General features: G+C 43.7%; 1 protein-coding gene across 1 annotated transcript in view; it reads right to left on the bottom strand.

Moving 5' to 3' along the window:
- The window catches only part of LOC147727586 (uncharacterized), a 335,530-nt gene that overhangs the window by 91,663 nt on the left and 224,631 nt on the right, over positions 1-19,236 (bottom strand). Inside the window, exon 6 of the mRNA XM_086963650.1 lies at positions 12,318-12,436. Coding sequence (XP_086819776.1) covers positions 12,318-12,436 — 119 coding nt within the window. The remainder of the gene's footprint in view (positions 1-12,317; positions 12,437-19,236) is intronic.

Here is a 19,236-nt window from a genome sequence, read left to right as displayed (position 1 = left end):
AGCCACTCTCCGGATTGCAGTCGTATATTTCCGGTGGAGATGAACCGAATCTCCCTCGTCTCTTGACGGCCGATAGTTCAGGACATGTCCCGGCTTCTCATGGCCAACCAGGCCTCAGTGTCGTCTCAACATATTTTCTGTTTCCAGTGTCGGAAAGACTTCCAAGTTGCTGCCCTGGGTCCCGCCCGGTCCTAGACTTCGGAACCCTCCGTTAGAGCTTCTTTTCTGCACGGATAAGTGGTCGGATATTAGGAGAGGCCGTCCGGTCTACGGAGCTCCTCTTTTAGGCTGCCGCCATGCTCGGCTGCTAGCCACGCCCCGAAATTGGTTTTCTGATACAATTTTGAATAAAGAAAATCTGAATAGGTGAGACAAATTTTGGAACATCAGCATGGGGTTTCACACCAGAGGATTTTTGATATTGTGCTCTCCATTTAGAGGTTTTGCACTGTAAACTGGGTTTACTAGTTGAGTTTGATGTATCAACCTGTACCCCTCATAATTTGATCTATTCGTAGTATTGGAATTCAAGAAGATTGTGTATTAGAGATGACTCCTTCACCTATGAATCACTCTATGATCATTATTTGGGCACATGGGTGATATGGTGGTGGTGTTTTTGACTAATGCATTTGTATGATATAGTCAAAGATGCAGAGGCATCAATACTGACAAAACACGTGGATGATGTGGCTTTGGATAATATGAAGACCATATTATGTTTGAATGACAAGAAGATTTGATCAGATTTGAAGAATAAAATCATCAAAAAAGAAGATTGATTGGACTTCTTAACACTCGATGCAAAGTTGTGCTCAGGACTTTGGTTTTCGAAAAGCAATCTTGCAAATGTTTTTGAAAGAGAGAGCAGGTTTCCTGCTCTCTCTTTCAAAAACCAAAGCAGTTTGCAATGACAGGGCGGGAGCCAAGAGGCTCCCGCCCTACCATAGCAACCTACAGTGTCCCGGGGGAGGGCACCCGGGGCACTGCAGGAACCGGTCCTAGGGGGTGACGGTCCCCAGGGCCACCACAAGGCTACAGGAGGGGGGCCGCGCGGCACCCTCCCAACACTTAAAAGCCCTGGGGGTGGTGGTCCCCGGGGCTGAGGGTCCATCATGGACCCCCCAATTTAAATATGTAGTGCAACGGGGAAGTGGCGGTCCCCGGGGTGTGTGGGGGGGCTTGAGCCCCCACATAGGTTTTTTTTTTTCTTTAAAAAGAAGCCCCGGGATGGCAGTCCCCGGGGCTGTGGGGGGGCCTTGAGCTCCCCTGCATACATCATATTGAGGCCCCCATCATTATACATTTAAGCCTCGGGGGTGACAATCCCCGGGACTGCGGGGGGCCATGTGCCCCCCGCTATATACATACTTTGCCCCGGGGGGGTGGCAGTCCCCGGGGCAGTGTGCGTGGGATTGGGGCACCCCCCACACACTTTATTTTTATATAAATCCCGCTGGGGCTAATTAACATTAAAGGGCATTTTTGGGGGGGATCGGCAGGGAACGCGTATCCTACTCACATCCAGTGACTTTAAAACATTTTTTTAAAAATTGGGGGCCTTGGGGCTCCTTGTGGGACCCCCTAAGCAGGCCTAGGGGGTCAGGGTGTTTCTACCCTGCCCCCTTTTCTTGTTTTCTGCATTTCTTTTTCTGTTTTCTTGTGCCTCAAGCCATACTCCTCGTCTAGTTTTGTTAAACAGTTAATAGGGCAAACATGATTAATAAAATCTCCCAGGACTAATACATTATAATATGTGCCAGCCTTGGCCTCATAATTAGACTAAAAAATAGTGAGGGATCTTAAATGCTCTAAGTCATCAATTCTCGTAAAAGAATAATAAAAGTTGACCACTAAAAAAGTTGGTAGATTCTTCCCGGTTAATTTGACTGCCAGAATATTAGGTGAGCATGAGTCCCTTAGCTTTGCCTTATATGACAATTTAAGGTTAATTAGCAGCAAAAGCCCCCTCCCGGCTCTCCCCCTGCAAGATGGTATGGCACATTTGCAAAACGATAAGAACCCATCCAAAAAATAGGATTCTTTAGCCTCCCATGTTTCCTGGAGGGCTATAATATGATGACTGGCAAGGAAGAGTTTCCAATTGGTATCCCCCTTTTGGCTCTATGGCCAGCTATGTTCCATAATAATACTTTTGTGCAGCCTCCCTTGGTTGGTAGACAGATAGGATTAAGGTTGGCAATACCAAGTAAGGTGGGTCGGGGCTCTAAAGACGGAGGAGGAATTAAAGTAGGGACAAGTATTTCTTCCTCCATTGCTTCCTCTAGATTCAAAGTAGCCGCTGAGACTATGTTGGTGACAGGTAGTCAATCTTGAGTGACTATGCCAGACAAAGCCTCAAACCAATTTAAGACCGGAATATGGGAAGCAATCTCATTTGGCATTCCCAGTGGGGGCTTATAAAAATAACCAAGTGGCAAGGCCCAGATAGAGGTGGCAGATAATGGGCTCAAATCCTGCGCCCTTAGGATCGATTGAGAAACCGCAGGGCTTCGGAAGTTAACAACAACACAATCCCCCCGATGTTCTTTGGCAACTGCCCCACCCACCCAACTCTGCGCACCATTATGATATTGTTACTCATGGCTACCCTAAAGCCTTTGTGCCTGGATAGCTAGTCTAGTTTTATTTCGGAGTTGTGTCCAGGATTCAAGTTGGTCAGATCTAAGCGGGGGTACACCGGCCAAGACCACGACATAAGGACAGGTCGCCGGTGGCAAATCTAGGATGTCCCATGAGGGCTTTGTGATCACAGGGATTGATATGGCCGTCTCCATGTCGATTACTAGAGTTCAGGGTTAGGTTTCCACGTTCAACTGTTAATAATCTCTGAGGGTACTCCGACATAGGCAGATTCTGTTCGCCTATACCGGGGACATTCTCCTGCCCACCCAACCCTGAGCCTCCTGAGGTCAGATGCAGGATGTCCCCCCTAATCCCGGTGGCAGGCAAGGCGATCGCGACCTTGCCGTACACGCATTGCCACTAACATTTTTACCTACCCCATGGGCCACATCCCCAGTGCGGTTCCCCACAAGTCCACTGCTTCTTGGCACTAAGGGCCCCACGGGTCCCATGCTCCCCCCCCGATAGTGCTATGAGCCCCGGTTGCCTCCGAGTTGACACTTGAGCACCTTTTAAGAGAAGAGACAATTTTTCTTCGATCACCCCTAGTTTTTTCCAGAACGGAGCTAGGAGAACAGTAATTAGGGTCTCCAATAGTTTCCAGTGATCCGGATCGCCTCCATGTTCCACCAACATGGGGGAAATAGACATTACAGTAAGAGGCAAACCATTATTAGATTTCGGGGACTGATTCTCACGTGACCCTGGGTCTTGGTGTTTAAGTTTAGCTTTGGCCTTACCCCTCAATGCTACACCACCGCTTGTGCATTTTGCGGGTGGTTCCCCGTTCCCAGTTCTTATAGATCTAGTGGCTCGGTCTCCTTGTGCTGCCCGGGGCGTATTTAAAGTGTGGGTTGAGATAAGGCTGGGACAACGGGGAGGTCTAAATTCTGCACAGGGAGAGATCCCACCAAAGCCCCATCGGCACTCAACCTTGGGTTTTGATTAGGTTCCACAATACTTAAGTTGTCCACCTCTACAGCCCCTAAATCAGAGGTAAGATCAATACCAAGAATGCCAGCCATACCAGCTTCTAATAACTCAGTACTTGGGTGAGTCATAGCTTGCGGGACAACCACAGGAGATTTAACAATTTTTATAGGCCCCAGGGATGATCTTTTTCTTCCACATATGACCCCAAAGAAAGTCTTTTCTCTGTAAGCTGGATTTAATGCTGTAGGACAGATTCTGCCCTTGATAAAAACGCATCCAGCGTACCCACCACACCCCCCCACCCTCTATCCAGTAACTTTACATTTAGTGGGCATTAAAAAACACAAAGGATAACTTCACAGTCAATCAGTGTCTGAGTCAAAAATCAATCGTATCACACTTAAAAGGGGGGTGGCCCAGCCTCCTTCGCCTCTGACGGGCTCAGACAGGCCCGCCCTTGGTCCGGGCTGCATCCTGCGCACGTCCCGCGCCGCGGGTGGAGAGGCAGCACTTTAAGCGCGATCACCAAGCCTCCCCCTCACTCGTGGCAGCTGCACTTGGTGTGGTGCAGCCTGGAAGTGGTAGGCTCCCTCCTTTGCGGCGGCGCTGTTCCAGTAGAGGTGGCGGTACTTGTGGATCCCCACAGCAGCCCTCCAACAGGGCGTCAATTCCTGCAGAAGTGTCAGCAGAGGGTTCCCCACAGTCGCGGGAATGAGGGACAAGCATAAGGTGCAGTAAAGGCTCCTGTGCAGTGGGGGTAGAGGCAGCGCTTAAAGTGCGATCACCACGCCTCCCACTCACTCACTGCAGATGCGCTTGGTGTGGTGCAGACTGGGAGTTGTAGGCTCCCTCCTTTGCGGCGGCGCTGTTGCAGTAGAGGTGGCAGCACTAGCGGATCCCCACAACAGCCCGCCAAACAGGTCATTAGTGTCAGCAGAGGGTTCCCACAGTCGCGGCAATCAGGGACAAGCAAAAGGTGCAGTAAAGGCTCCTGTGCCGCGGGGGAGAGGCATTGCTTCAAGCGTGATCACCACGCCTCCCCCACACTCGTGGCAGCTGCGCTTGGTGAGGTGCCGCCTGGGAGTTGTAGGTTCCCTCCTTTGCGGTGGCGCTGTTCCAGTAGAGGTGGCAGCACTTGCGTATCCCCACAGCAGCCCTACAACAGGGCGTCAGTCCCGGCAGCAGTGTCAGCAGAGGGTTCCCCACAGTTGCGGCAATCAGGGACAAGCAAAAGGTGCAGTAAAGGCAACGATTTCATCAGTGATGTCACTGAGCATGTCATGAGTGATGTAATATGTGACATCATCAGCAGTGCATCACGGTGGCAGGAGCTATAGTTAGGTCTACTAACTAGCGTGAAATCTCCAACTAACTATAATATCCCTGAAACCTATGGTTTATTCAGTGAATTTCTAAGGTTTTTTAAATGCTCATTTCTAACTAAAATGTCCCTGAAACCTATGTTTCTTTCAGATAGATATTACACAGTGGTAAAGTTAAGTCAGAGTTTTCATAAGGAGAGTGTTTTCTGTTTTGCTAATAGCTTTGGCGCTTTTTGATGTATCAGCACAAACCTCTCCAACAGACAAGTTCATCAAGCTCAGCTCTTTCCTAAAAGTGTTTGAGGTGATCCGTCGAGTGTGACCCAGATGAACGGGGCTCAAAACATTGCTTTCCAATGAATAATTTCCAAAAGAAACTTCTGTGATAGATACAGAAAGAAACGATTGAACAGAATCAAACAGGCCAAAAAGTTTGAACTTTACTAAAGGATGCTTCTTTTGATATGGGGTAAATCCATTCAGTCATTTGTTATAATTTTACATTTAAAGAGGTGCCCTGGTGGCCATAGAGGAGATAAAACCAATTGTATATTTGGATTGTTGGACTAAAGAAGTACTACAGGAATCCAGTGTACTGACATTTCTCAAAATACGGCCCTCTGATTGGCATAGGCAACTTTTTTCTCTCAGCAGCCTTTTCGCTACTACAGGATTAGTGGGTTGACAGCCTGTATGTGGTTGCCATAGGGCCTGGCAAGAGGCTATAATCTGCAGGCAACTCTCCGCTGTGCACAGACAGAGGCCGACAATGGGTTAAGTGTAGAGCTTTGCCTGAGGCCTGATCCTGCAGCCAACTGTGCTCAGTGGGGGAGTTTTACGAAGTCATCCTGTGCCCTTTTGCTGACTGATACTGGTGGTAACAGATTTTGACTGACCCTGGGCTCTGCCCAACCAGGCCCAGGGCCAGTGCTATGCTGAAAGAGACACATTAGAATACAGTTACAACAACTACATACACTAGGGTACACAATGGTATGGTGGGGTACCCGTGTGATTGGCATGACCTACTCTATAGGTCCCTAGTATATAATAAGGCAGGGGAATGGAAACTACCTAGAAGTCCCCAGTACCATGGATCATGGCAGTTTAGAGGCCAGCAGCTCTTTTTACACTTGCATGTGTGCAATGCTGAAAACTGGGGTCAATTAAAAACAGCCCTGGGTGCCAGGACTGCTTTTAAAAAGTAAATTGTGCCCACACTCAACTTTGGTGTTTGGGGCACTTACAAATGTATAACCTACAATGGTTTGGCATAATAGGGACCCCCAAGGTCTCCCCTAGGTATCCCAAGAGTGGGGGGTCAGGTATATATAAGGTACACCTTTATAAAAATGAGTTTTGATTTGCCTGGGTAAAGTGAAATTTCACATTTCACTCCCCACATTGTGGTAAAGTTCTGCTCAAATTCGAATGTGATGCTAGGAGCACTGTGGAGGGAGAATCAGCATTATTTCTACAGATTCTGAACCCCTAAAGTCTCCCCTAGTTGCACGTGTGGTGGGGTTCCTGTAGATATAAGGCAAGTACTAATAAAATATGTTTTTGTAAGGCCTGGTGCTGGAAAAATGGTCCAAGTCATTTTTTCGATTGCAAATCCTGTTACATAGGTTAACATGGTAGGAAGTTATTGATTAATAACTCTTCATAGGAGAGGGATAGACATGCCATTCAAAGACTTCCCAGAATGGTATTAAGAAATCCAACAATATCATACTGAACTTCTCCTGAAGTTTACATACAAGAAGTTATAAGACTTTCTTGATTGCAAGTCCAAATTCAGCCTTCCAGTGGTCTGCCCTGACTGGTCAGAGTTAAGTGGATTAGCCAGGCTGCCTTGAAGACGTGACAAGAGCCCCTGGGGTTAACGAGCTCTGCTGGCAGGGCATTGTGCTGTTCCATAGGAATGCCAGGCTAGGGGGAGGAGTAGTATACAATGTTCTTCAAAGAGGAGAGTAGAGACTATTGTCATTTAAAGCTCTGAACTTCCCACCTTAGGAATATGGTAGGATTAAGGAAGCTATAAGCCGATGCAGGGGGAGAGTCTAAGTAAATTAGCGATCCTAGGGGCGTGTTTAGCCAGCACTTACCTCCTTGCTGGAAAATCAGCCATTGTGGATTTGGAAGATTTGATGCACTCTGAGACAAAATAATACCACACTCTACACAATGTGGTCATATCTTGGAGAAGTTACCCTGCTCCAATTGAACAGAAGTGACCTCCTGCCTGACCCAGAGAACTTGTAATAAGTATCTGAGAGGGGCAGAGCCCTCCAGATCTACCACTTGAAACTTACTGAAGCAAGAAGTGCCCTGTTGAGAAGTTTTGCTGTGCAAGAAGTTCTAAGGCCTGACCTCTGAAGACTGCACCATCTGAAACTACAGCCCTGTGGATCATCTTGCGGAACAAGAACTAAAGTTTGGACTCCCTGAAAGCTACAGGTTAAAAGAGCTCATCTGGAACATCACCAACTAAATGGAGAACCATTAGTGGATTTGTAAGGATTTTGTACCAGTGGATTGTAGGAACTGAAGTCCTCAACTTTCAAAGACCATCTTGGAGCTTCCAGACCCTTGGAGTGAGTTTGAGACACTTTGGGACCCCTTGAGGTACTTCAGGAAGAAGTTAAAGAAGTTTGGAGATCTTTGGACCAACTTTGAAAAAAAGCTCCATAGAAGGACCAGCCCAATCTGGCCAGCCAGGACGCGTGCCTTCAACCACGAGCCGGTCAAGCCAACCAGGTTTGTCCCGCTAAAAGCTCCATTGCGCCAACTTCCAGAAATTGACCGGGTCTATAGAAAATCTGAAGCCTGCAATCCCTCACCAGATCTGGCTACATGAGGAGCATCAAGAGACCCCGCCAGAGAAAGCTCCAGGAAAGTTTCTAAGTCCGCTCGTAGAAAAGGTGACCGGGAGCAACCGGGAGCAACCGCGAGAGCCAAGTCTCCTGCCTTCCATTGCGTGCCGTACTGGATTCCAAGGTTGCCCAGCTGAATCAATCTTGAGAAATGTTCTACATCCGTTCCATGGAAGTTGACCGGGACCTTGTCACAAGTCAAGCCGGCAAACCCTCAGCGAATCCGGACTGGCTGAGAGCTTCGAGGGGCCTCGAGGAGAAAATCTCCAGAAAAGTTTCTAAGTGTGAAATTAAAAACTGAGACCGGGACATGCCGCGAGCTGTAGCCGCTCAGGGCTCCATTGCGCTCGGCCTGAAACTTTGACTTTGGCCTGGTCTATCGCGAGCAGGTATCACAATATGGTGCTATAATCTTCTAAGTGCTATATTTTATTAAATCTTTGATAATTCATATCTCCGGTTCCCTACATTGGATTTTTGTTGTTTTGGTGTCATTTTAAAGATAAGAATATTTTGTATTGTTATAAATTGGTGTTGAATTTTTATGTTGTGTCTTAAATATTTACTGAAATGGTGTTTTTAAATGCATTATATACCTGTCTTTGCAGCTAAGCCTGCCTGCTCGCAGCCACGTTACCAAGGGTTGAGTTTAGGAATATTTTTCTAAGACCTATGCTGAGTCCTACAATGTGTTAATGGCCTTTTTGCCAGTGGCAGACCAACATTCGCCCCTACCAATAACCCACATTCCAACAGGGAGTTAGCTGACTCAGATCAAAATAAAAACCGCAAATTAATTTAAAACAAACAAAGGTTAAAGTGACATCATAGTTAGGTGCTGAAATAACACAAAAACGAATGAAAAAACACTGAAATTCAATAGTTATAGTTCACTGAGATAATTATAACTTGCACTCCCGCCATGCAGTGTTAATCACCTCACATATTACATCATTTGTGACATATTAAATGACTACTAGCTTGAACTGAAGCAATCATCAGATAGTCAAATTGCTCTTAATGAATGTTAAAGCTTGCTTACTAAAGTCCCAAAAGTACAACAGTGATTTTGCTTCACTAAAACAGGAGTTTTGTGTCATAGAATGCAAATGGAGGAAGGATCAAGCCCCAACTACAAAACTGGAATATAAACCTTAAATTGAGTGCAAGCTGCTGTGATTAAGGAAGCCAAACTGATCAACCTTCATGTGCCACTTTCATTGACCTAAACCGTCATGCAGCTTCAAACGTTCATTTTATTATTTCCCAAAGTATCTAGCATTCCTGCTCTAATTGAAGAAGAAACTGTCCAAATGCATAATAATATGCGCTGGCATCTTGCTAAAGGGAAAGACTAAAGTGATCTGTTCTGATTTCACACCTCACTGTTCACCAGATATTCCAAGAATAATGTTGGAAGGAAGACCAAACACTTTCCAGACTGTATCCTCAAACGGGTAGCCTTTGTAGTCAGATGCCTTTTCAGACATTCTAAACTGTTCCCTCAAAATAGGGATAGGAGCCACTGTATAGAAAAGGCAATTGTTATACGTTCTTAAGAAAGCCAACACTAGATACCAAATAAAAATTCCAGACAATTTTGATTGCCATGACGTAATGGCCAACTATATAGCTTTAAGAAAATCAAGGGATCCTTGGTACAGCTCAAGTGAACTCCAGGACAGACCCTAGAACTAGGGTAGCCTCTGTCAGTGTATACTGAAAGACCTACTTGCATCAGGAGATAGATAACAGAGATTTAGAATAGCTGATTTTCCACTATCCATTGACAGATGTCAAAAACATTGACCATCCCTTATTACTTGAAAATCCCTCTGATGCAGGCAGTTGAGGGCTTGTTTTGGAGGGTTTTAGATCTTTCTGCTTAAGCAGTTTCCAATCAGTAGCAATGTTTCAGGATGTCCACTCAGTTATCGTGTTCATCCTGACTTCTTTATGTCGCTTCTGCTCTTTGTCTTCTATATATAGCTGCTGAGAACACCCCCTCTTGCATATAAGGCTATATTCTTACATGTATGCTGATGATACCTAACCGATGTTTGGGCTCTTCTGAGTAGTTGGGGATAGTGGTCATTGAGCTCAATCTGTATTGTTTGAATTCTATTTGTGAATTGTACAGAGTTCGATGTTGACAAACATTTTAAAATTAAACCCACTAAGTCTGAGGCTTCACTAACATCCGGAGAGATTTGTACTTGTACTGCATTAACCTGGCTGGATGCAATTGGTTTTAAGCCCCCTCCAGCAAAAACAGTGCAAACCCTGATTCCTAGTATTTTGAACTCCAGGTTGACATGGACGCTAGAGCCTCCACTGTAATACAGTAGCGGCCCATCCCCTGCCAAAGTGGTGAGGCGGCCCAGAAGAGGTAGTAGGAAAATGGAGAGGTTAGGAGGGTTAGGGTAGAAAAAAATAAAGAATAAACAAAAAATAAACTTACCTTAACACCTCCGCCGTCTCCCGCTGCATCGCACTCTTCCTTTTTCTGGGCACAGGCTCCAAGAATGCACTGTGTCCAAGTAGTGGCTGAGCGCTGGCATCTTGTAGTCTGTACCTGCTCTCACCAGCCCCAGCAATTCAGCTTGGGCTCGAGAGAGCTTCACTGTGAATGAGGGTTTGGCCCGCCTGAGGTGGCCGGCCAAAACCTTATGCGCAGTAAAGGGATTGCCCACCACTCCCCCACCAGCAGTGTCATCCCCTGGATCTGCCCCAAGACTCGTCAGAGTCCTAGGGGCGGAGCCTGGGGATTAAAATTAAACAACAATAAAACTGCTTTAAAACCCATTTTATTATTGTTTTATTTGCCGGTCGGGCGGGGGGGTGCGCTCCTCTGCTTTAATGGCTTCTGTGATAGCTATATCTATAAAATTCTCTAATTTATCGAACTTCAGCTTCATGTGCTCTTGGTTAAAGCCTTTATCCAATCATGGGGAAAATAAAAAAGTGATGGGTGAATGACATGAATTATTTCACCGACTGGTAATTACACTGGGCTGTAGTCCATTCCATCGTGCAATTTTAACACAACTCCATGTCCGGACTAATAACCTGGTAAGAAAAGTAGCTAGAGCCATTTCAAAGGCTGCTGTCAAGATCTGGAACTCTCTCTCCCTTCCATGCCTTAGTAAAAGTTAATTGATTCAGTTCTGGGGTATAGTACCAGAGATTCGTGACTTGACAAAGATATTGATTCCTAAATATCGCTGATAAAAATATTGCACCATTAGAGTTAATATTAGAAAATCTGCATCCATTGAAGTGATATTTTTGTTAAAATACTTAAGTCATGATTTTTCAATCTGACAATATTTTTGCTATTGTAACATACACGTGCTGGAACTGTTTCCTCATTTGTAATTTGTAGGGTTTATGTTGTGTTGTGCTGGTGTCAGGCTCTTTAGCAGCACAATGTCTTTGTGTAGGAACACTTTGCAAATCACACATTGCATGACATAACTGTTTAAGTTATAGCCCCACAGAAAATTTTGTGGTAGTGACTGAGAATTTGTGAGTGTTGCTTTTATATTAACCTTCTAGATAGTAATGATTTTGAAATAGAAACTGAAGTTGGATGCCTACTTTTTTATTATGTATTGTTCTAGGTTCCCACTAGTAAGGAATATCTGAGAGGGGACGAGATCGATGATGAGAATGCACATGAATAGTGAGGGCCTAAATAATACTACCAACATAATCAAGGGTAACAGGACTACTGAAATCATTGTTATAGATTCGGATGCCTCGTGTCTTCTCAAGAGGTGGGCTACTAGGTGAATCTAGTATCTGGGGAGGCCAAGTGTGTACACTTGTAGCTGTTTTTATACTAGTCTGGGTCTGTATCCATAGGCGTGTGTACTGGTTTCTTGTTTTAATACTGTCCCGAAATCATTGCCTCTTTTTGAATAAAGTTGAATATTAAAACATCACTATAAATCAATTTGCCACAGAGAGAAATTATTAAGATATACACCGAGTAAAACATTCTTAAAAGATTAGTAAATGTTTAGTGACTTAGAATGAAAAAAAGTGCTATAGTAATTCTTAATAAGATTTCTATAGGATATACACAATTATAGTATCTTCTTCTTACAGGGGAAGAGACAGCTGCTTATCACTTTGGAAACAACCCTGCCATCTACTTTACAAAAGGATGTGCTTTCACACAAAATATTTCAATTCCATCTTAGACATAGGTGGATGATTTGTCCGAATGAACACCAGACAAGTACAAACAGTGATCATGGTATGAGCCACAGTTGAGGATGTTTTTTTTAGCAAGGGAGTTCACTTATAATCAGTTGGGGAGTTAATGTCAGTGTATGCAAGAAGAATGACACATGATAACAGACTATGCCATTGTAAATCATGCATACATCTTTTAAAATACTGACTTTAAAGTTATACACTTAGCCAGAAGAAAAACGTACTTTCAGCCATTCCACCTCGTAAAATTAGATTAATTCCTGAATTGGGCGGGGTACCTCAAATCACGGGATAGGTTTGCCAGTAGCACACTTACTTGATCAAACTTGATGGTCTGAGGGCAGGACATGATATCCTGACAGACACATGCCGGTGTCCCTTTTTCATCTCTCTCACATATCTTTCCTCGTTTGCAGCGGAAGTTCTGGCAAGGATCTATTGCAGAAGTAAAATTAAGATACTGTGAATGTTTCAAAGAATATTGTGGCACCATAAGATCTTCAACAGTTGTCTACCACAATTGCAACAGGGAGCAAATAGGAATTCAGTCTGCTTTTGTTTGGTTGGGAAAATCTGATCAGGACCCATGAAGTTCAATCTATGTTCTACACTATGATGGAACATGAATTAAAATTTTGAATTGATCTCTGTAACAAAAAAAACATTATAGGTACTTGAAGGGTGAGTGCATGTATTCTAACTTTCAATAGTATTGGAGTCAGCAGAAATGTCTGACAAAGTATTGTTATAGAAAGCGAGAAATCGACTCCTGTATGGTTTGCTGAGTCTTCGAATTTTGGGGATTCATATAAAATCCCAGCGGCCATACAATGAACATGTCCACTGATGCATAAAATAGCCATGCCACCAAGCAACCACTTCTAGCGTACAAGTAAGCATTTGTTTACTCTTATAAGTTGGACCTCTCTACAGTTCCTCGTGTAAAATACCAAGGGTCATATTTACTAGGAAACGGCTGGGCTACACTGCATCATTTAAAAAATGCAGGGATGCGCGTACGCAAAAGGATATGGCACACTCCTATGTTTTCCCTTGTGCTGGCGCTAAAAAAAGCTGCCTAGCACCAACACAGAGGGATGATTCCCTGCTGCTCAGGCACATTTGCACCATGTTGCAAGGAGGTCTGCGTTGCAGGGACAATTGTTTATGTGCAGGAAGGCAAACCTTTCTGCACACAAACAATTAATGCCAATGTGCTCCTTCTATATGTGCAGCAGAATGCAGCACACATAGATAGAGCAAAGACGAGGAGAGATAAAAGTAGTTCTCCTTGTTGTGCCAATCTAATGCCTGCTTTTCAGTGGCGTTAGTTTTTGGCGCTGCCTCAGATTTACAGATCCTTGTAAATCTGGGAAAGAGTCAAAAAGCAATGGTTGTTGCAGTGGAACGCCCACAGCAACACCCATGGCACACCCCTTTCACACAGATACCTGTGTGAAATAGTACGATATTTACAAAGCAACATCAAGCCATGCAAAGTGGCTTAATACTGCTTTGTAAATGTGGGGTAGGGCATTGTGACACTGCAGCGTCCTAAAAATGGACACATCGATGGTGCAATGCTCTTGTAAATATGCCCCATAGTGTCCAGTCAATGCTTCATTCCAGAGAATAGAGGTGGGAAAGGCCAAGGACAAGAATGAGGAAATTGGAGTAATGGAATTACCCAATGGTATTCTAATCATTACCTCTTCAACCTTCCTCCTTGTACCCAAACTCATCTTTGAGAACATATACGGGCAAAATACAGCATCAGGAATCAAATTAAAAGAACACCAAATACTCAAGAAATAGTGTCATATTGTAGTGTAGTTCCTATATTCCCAATAGGCTCTGCGCATTGGAATAACATATCCTATAGATTAGTTGTAGGACTGAGGTCGACTAGGTCTCTATCGAATATATTAAACTTAATAGTCAATGCCAGCTAGCTCAGAGGTTACTAGAAACTTTCTCAAATTCACAGTAGGGATTAGTTTCTGACAACCACTTAAACATGACAACTTTGTTTCCCAAGAATAAGAAATATATCTCTAGATCCGCGGAAACAATAGATAAGTATTTCACTCAGTCAATCGTGCATGCTTCGTTTCAACAGTTTGTAGAGAAATAGAGAGACGGGTGTTTTCAATAAAAAGGTTTATTGAACAGTCTTCTTTCTCAAACGAGAGAAGTGAACTACTACAATCGTTATGCAGACTGCAAAGTATAATGCGTACAGCGACAACAATATTATAAAATAATACTGTAAGAGCATTGTATGGTTTCTAAGCCATATAAAAATACATACATACATAAAAAAGACTAAAATACTCAACTGGTGTTTTCTAAAATACACCTACCCCAATATACCTAACCTAAGTCTAGTACACGGTAAGTAGTAAGTAGTGTGTAGCATAGATTAGTATTCTTTGCCAAGAATCTATCCAAAATTTCTCTATGCTCCATACCTTAGTTAGAATGAAGGAGGTCTGGTATCGCTGTCTCGGGACTCGATTTCCCAACACCCTGCAATGGGAGCTTGGAAAAACTGGAGCTGGATTCTCGGTGACAGAAAGGCAGCCTCTCGATCAGTGCATCAGCCAGAGGGTCGGCTTTGTTCGGCATTTGCTGTAGCGAGCTGCGTCGGGCAAGTAGATAGTCGAACTGCTCCGAACTACTGTTGTTTGCTATAGCAAGTGAAGGTATATGTATACCTTGAAGGTGTTAAGGAATGCCATAGTTTGACGTAAAGTCAGGCATAATAAGGTCAGGGAAGAACCCCCTAGGGAATAGTCGTTCTTTGCAAAGTACACGAGTTCTTGTACAAATCAATATTCAAGCAAGGAAAGTTCCCTAACTGCTTAAGCCAATTTTCCAAGAAATCGTTGTGACGTTTGGTACGGGTGGAAGTAGCCATGTCTGTATTTGGTCTGCATGGGCTATGTCTAAATAAGGGCTTGATTTCTATGCCTATATTAGGGCAATGTGAATTGAACCTAAATAAGGGCATGTCAAGTCAAGTCAAGTCATAACATTTATATAGCGCACTACATACCCGGAGGGTTTCAAGGCGCTTAGGAAGGGGAAGAGGATTATTTGTCAAATATCCACGTTTTAAGCTGCTTTCTGAACGCTAGGTGATTCTGGGTGAGGCGAAGGTACGCGGGGAGTGAGTTCCATGTTTTGGCAGCCAGGTATGAGAAGGATCTGCCTCCCATGGTGGTCTTGTTGATGCGAGGTACAGTGGCGAAGGCTTGGCTGGAAGAGCGAAGTTGGCGGGCGGGGGTGTAGAAGGACAGACGAGAGTTGAGGCAATCTGGTCCGATGTCGTAGAGTGATTTGTGTGCGTGGGTAAGCAGTCGGAAAGTAATCCTCTTGTTGATGGGGAAAATTCACTCTGAGCTCTAAACGCCACACAACAATATGTCATGTACTTTAATAAAAAGAGACTTAAAATTATAAAACAAATAATTTAAAATTTTCAGTAGGTATCCAGGGTGGCACTGTGTAAAACCTAATGGTCTAATCATCTGTAATACATATTGTTTCCTAAATTGACTATCAAATATACAGAACAAAACCATGCATTGTATTCTGGGGCGTCTTTGCATCGCATGGGCAGTTTGTCAACTTTATTGACCAATCATTCATATTTGAGAAACTAGTTAATCAATTAAATATATCCCATCTTAAATGAGTCAAAACAAACCTGTGCAGTGAATTTAAACAGTTCTAAGAAAAGGTTGCATATTAAAAGTAGTTAAGATCTGTTGATTTTCTAAAACACTAGATTTGAGGGCTTCAATCATCAATCGAAGACTTTCCAGATGTGTTATTCCTTCCTTTTTAAAGTATTTCTACTAATAGACTCCAGTGTTTCAGGGTTCTCGAAGTATTCAGGGCAGTCAATTTCACAAAAGAAACGCTGTATGTAAGCTGACCACAGGATATTTAAATATAATCTTGATTTGAGACAGTCCCCTATTATCGCTTGATTAAAGCCTGTATGTTCCAATGTCCAAATTGTTTGCCACAGTAAGATCGGTTGTAACTTGATTAAATCAGTGAGGAACAGAGCACCCAATTCGGCGTGGCATACATACACTAATGTACTTTTGGGGGTTGCTAAAAGATATTAAAAACATTCATTTTCTATCAGTAGCTGTACTAAGGAATTTAGCTTCATAGATCGTCATCATTAACTCAGGTGGGTTGTAGCTCAATCGTCTCACGAAGCTTTTGAGGACCATACAAGCCTTGCTAAACCATAGCTTCTTATTAGCAATAGCCTTATTACATGAACTATCCCTATCAAATAAAATCCCCAGGTAGAAGGTGTCAGTAAAACCAACATTTGTATCATTTATTTTTATATCTCAACATGTTCTACTGTTCTTTCCGCACTTCATAATAAAAGTTTTTGTTTCGTTGACTTGGAGGCCAAGTTCCTTCATATAATCAATGAAGTTAGTAAGCAGTGACTGTAGGGCTAGAGGGGCACGAGCCATGAGAACGGCTTCGTCGGCGTAGAGGAGGGCTGGGACGGGGCGCATTCCTGCCTGTGGGAGGTCTTTTGAGGTTGTAACAAGTTCCTCACCCACACTGTTTATATATATAATGACAACAGAGAAGGTGCCATGAGGCACCCCTCTCTCCACACCGAATGTTTCAGTACATTCTCAATTAGCCCCATACCTGATCCTGGCTCTACAACCTGAGTATAAGTCCCTCAAAATGCTAATATTTTGTATCTCCACCCCCATTGCCTTAATTTATGTCCTCAATTTAGCTTGTATAACTCAATCAAAGGCTGATGAATGATCGACGAATGCTAAATAAATCTTCCCCTTTTTAATGTTTACATATTTCCCAAGTAGCATGTTCAAGTTGAGGTTCTGCTCTATTGTCCTAATCCCGGAACAGAAGCCATACTGTAGATCTGACATTATACCATGCTCTTCTGCCTAGTCTTGCAGTCCATTTACAAATATACGGCCTGCTATCTTTACTGAGGAATAGAGCGGGGAGATCGGCCTGAAACATGCTGCATTTAAAAGATCTCCCTTTTCTATAAATTGGAACAATACTTGAATTACACTACGATGGCAAAATAACGGCAAGAAGCACCAATGCGTCTGTTGAAATGCCCATGAATGGCTCCTGATAATTCATTTTATGTTGGCACTCAAGAATATATACTTTAATTTTTTTAATTCTTTTTATTTGAACATCGCTCAGTATACAGTGAATACAGGAAGTAAATGGAGATGATCATCTGATATGCATGCCAGTTAGAGCAGAGAGCGACAAAAGAAAAACATGAGTACATCTATGGAACAGCGTTTATATGTCCAGTAGCATCTCATAGCATACAACAAGTATGCCATCTCAACAGGAGTGTCATCCCCTCCTTCCCATCACTACTTTTAACATTTAACCCACTCAAAAGTTACACCAATTGCCCCACACCTTCTCTCCCTTCTTTGGGCAGCCCCTGCTCCGGTAGACCATCTGTTCCGCTCTCTGGCCCCAGTCCAGGTCAGGCTCAAAGTTTTTGACTCAAGGGGGAGCAGATGTTCCCCACAACCACGCAATATTGCATTTGGCCAACCCCACTGCAACTACCAACCGGATTTCCTGATATTTTGGCCATGACGCCTCTCTTGTTATAGCCAAAAGGAGCCATTTTGTATCCGGAGGAACCTCCAGTGACAGAACCTGGGACATTATCCTAGTTTTATCGGGCACCCCCAAAGGATATGGAAGAAAGTACCCTCCTGGTCACAACTTCAGAGGCAGAGTGGCAAATCCCCCTTCCTGTTTATCAGAGTTGGACTCCAAAGTAGTATGAACTGTGTATGTAGGATTATCAGTTGTACCAGTCTGAACCGTTCACAAATCTCTATCTCTTGTCGACTCTGGAAGGCTTGTGTCCGGATGTTATCGTCTATGCCACCTAAGTCTATTACCCAGGCAAGCCATAATGTCACCTTCGGGTCAAGGGAAATATTGTTCAGCTTTTTGTAGAATATGCAACTCGGTTTATCAATTGTAAGCGGTCTTCAAGTGGTGCCGCCTCTTACAATTACTCCCCTTCTATTATGTGTCTTCGAAGGACCTGACCAAGCTGTAGGTATATATATATATATATATATATATATATATATATATATATATATATATATATATATATATATATATATATTACCTACTGGCGGTCGCCAGTAGGTAGTTATAGTTAGGATTTTTTTCAATGTTAAATCTCAAAATTCTATTTGGAATAACTTTGGCACCGGTTGACGAATCTGCCTGAAAATTTCCTGAAAATGGCCTCGTCGAGCTTCGGTCCTTCCTTGAAAGTTTGGGGGGGATACGTCAAGCGGGGGCCGAGATAAAAGGGGGGTCCCAAAACGCGTTTTCCCCATGTAAATTTCCATAGGGCGGTCGATTTTACTTTTAGCCCGAACGGCTGAATGGATTTCCACCAAACTTGGCAAAATTGAAGGGACTGGTAGCCCGATGTGCCTTTGCTATGTCTCAAGATATGTGCTGCAGTGGATTTTGAGTAATTTAGGTGCCAAAAAATATATATATCTATAGGCGCTCTCCGGTGCGCGCACCGGAGTGCGCTCCAGGCGCGACACGCGACTTGCGCGCAGGAAGCTGATTGGCTCTTGGGTGTCTGTAAACATTCTAAACAGTCTGGAGCGGCCGCCATCTTGTGTCTCGGTAAAATCGAGACACAAGGGGTTTGAAAAAAAAAGGGGCAAATGACCATAAGGGGGAAGAGTAGACCCCCTCTGACCCCCTAGGTTTGATGTAGGGGCTAAAATAGGGTCCTGCGGGGCATTAAATTTTTTATTTTTTTTTTCGTTTTGCGCGGGGGAAGCGCATGGTACGCGCACCGGCGAAGAACGGGGAAAATCCAGGACCATATTTATGAAGGCCTTGCGCTGCCAGTTTTGCGCCTCCTGTGCGTCAATTTTTGTGACGCACCAGCGGTGTAAAAAAATGCGCATTGTTATGCAATATTTAAAAAGTGACGCATCTATCTAGATGCGTCACTTTTTAAATATAGTGCAACGAGGCACATTTTTTTACACTGCTGGTGTGATGCGTCACTTTTCTGTGCGCACTCCTTATGACATTCCAGATGTGTCATATTTAATGTATGACAAATCATGTTGCAAGGAGTTACAGATACATCAGTATTTCTGACATATCTGTAAACA

The sequence above is a fragment of the Lissotriton vulgaris genome, chromosome 3_1, assembly GCF_964263255.1.
Source record: "Lissotriton vulgaris chromosome 3_1, aLisVul1.2, whole genome shotgun sequence".
NCBI classification, from domain to species: domain Eukaryota; kingdom Metazoa; phylum Chordata; class Amphibia; order Caudata; family Salamandridae; genus Lissotriton; species Lissotriton vulgaris.
Note: the sequence above shows the minus strand (reverse complement) of the source record. Positions and strands in the feature narration are given on the sequence as shown.